The 1310-nt window shown below is 22.2% G+C and overlaps 1 protein-coding gene across 1 annotated transcript in view; it reads right to left on the minus strand.

The window, feature by feature from the left end:
• Positions 1-934: 934 nt before the first annotated feature.
• The window catches only part of LOC108753903, a 9373-nt gene continuing 8997 nt past the window's right edge, over positions 935-1310 (minus strand). The window contains exon 5 of the mRNA XM_018495879.1: positions 935-1292. Within this exon, the coding sequence (XP_018351381.1) occupies positions 1066-1292 (227 nt within the window). The 3' untranslated portion in view covers positions 935-1065. The remainder of the gene's footprint in view (positions 1293-1310) is intronic.

Genomic DNA, 1310 nt, shown 5'->3' on the forward strand with positions numbered 1-1310 from the left:
ATTATATATATGTATATATATATATATATATATATATATACATATATATAATATATTTGTGTAATAATCCGCTCAAGTTTAAGAAATATCAAAAATTATGTTTATATAATTAAATGCTAAAATGTATCTTAGAAATGTTTCAAAACGCTTAAGAATAAAAATGCGTTATAATAAATGTCGCATATAATAATAAGGTTATTATATATTGGCATATTAATATCATTATAAATAACGCCAAAATATATCTAGAAAGCGTATATTACGTGACGTATAAATGCAATATTATTTATTTTGTATTATATAATGCGTGTTTAAATTTTTATTCGAATGTGCCATGTGAGATATTATTGAAATGTGCAAAATGTGAAAAGATAAAATATATGTATGCATATAATACATACATATTCCATTCAAGTTTTTACATTACAAGTTCGGAAGCTTAAATGATTTTCAATCTAAAAACAATATGATTTATAGTGTAAGGAAACATAAGTAATATAAAAATATAAAAATATCTTTTATAAGCATATTATATTTACATTATCTGGAAATCATTTTAATAATACTAATTAACAATTAAATATTACTTTGAATATTTCTTTCACTTTCAGATTATAGATTAAAAGCTCCAAAATAGTATCTAATTACTGTAATGATATTATAGTGTAATATAATTATTATAATTACTTTAATTACACTAATTTTATTACAATATATATATTTTATTATACATGTTGATAAACGCCACATCTGTACGTATTTTATAAAATTGCGAAATAAAATATTGTTTATTTTTTCAAAATCAATAATTTTTGCCTAATATGACTATATGCATATTATTTCGTCTTCTTTTGTAAAAATCTCCTTTTTTATAAAATCATTTATAATTTTGCGGTAAATTAATATTTTCCAGACAACAAAAAGAAGACATAAATAATAAGACGTTTTTTATGTCTAAAAGATAATTTAAAGACGTCACAATTTTAGACCTTGTGTTGTATCTTTAGATTTCTCTTTTATTGAAATATCTTAATCTGATATATCTTATGTTCTTCGATTAAATTCTCAATCAAAATGATAATTAAATATATTGACTTTTGTGTACTCCTTCCCGAATTTCCAGTACGCTAAAATGGAAAAATTGTTGATACTATAAATTCCTAAACGCATTAAACTATTAAAAATCGCACGAAAGAATGGAGACCACCAAGCATCAGGTCGTACTAAATATTTCAACACGAAGTGATATGTGTTCAACCGGTACCAGCTGTAAAACGGCATAGATGACATATCTGAAAATATATTATTAT

The sequence above is a fragment of the Trachymyrmex septentrionalis genome, unplaced genomic scaffold (genome assembly GCF_001594115.1).
Source record: "Trachymyrmex septentrionalis isolate Tsep2-gDNA-1 unplaced genomic scaffold, Tsep1.0 scaffold73, whole genome shotgun sequence".
Classification (NCBI taxonomy): domain Eukaryota; kingdom Metazoa; phylum Arthropoda; class Insecta; order Hymenoptera; family Formicidae; genus Trachymyrmex; species Trachymyrmex septentrionalis.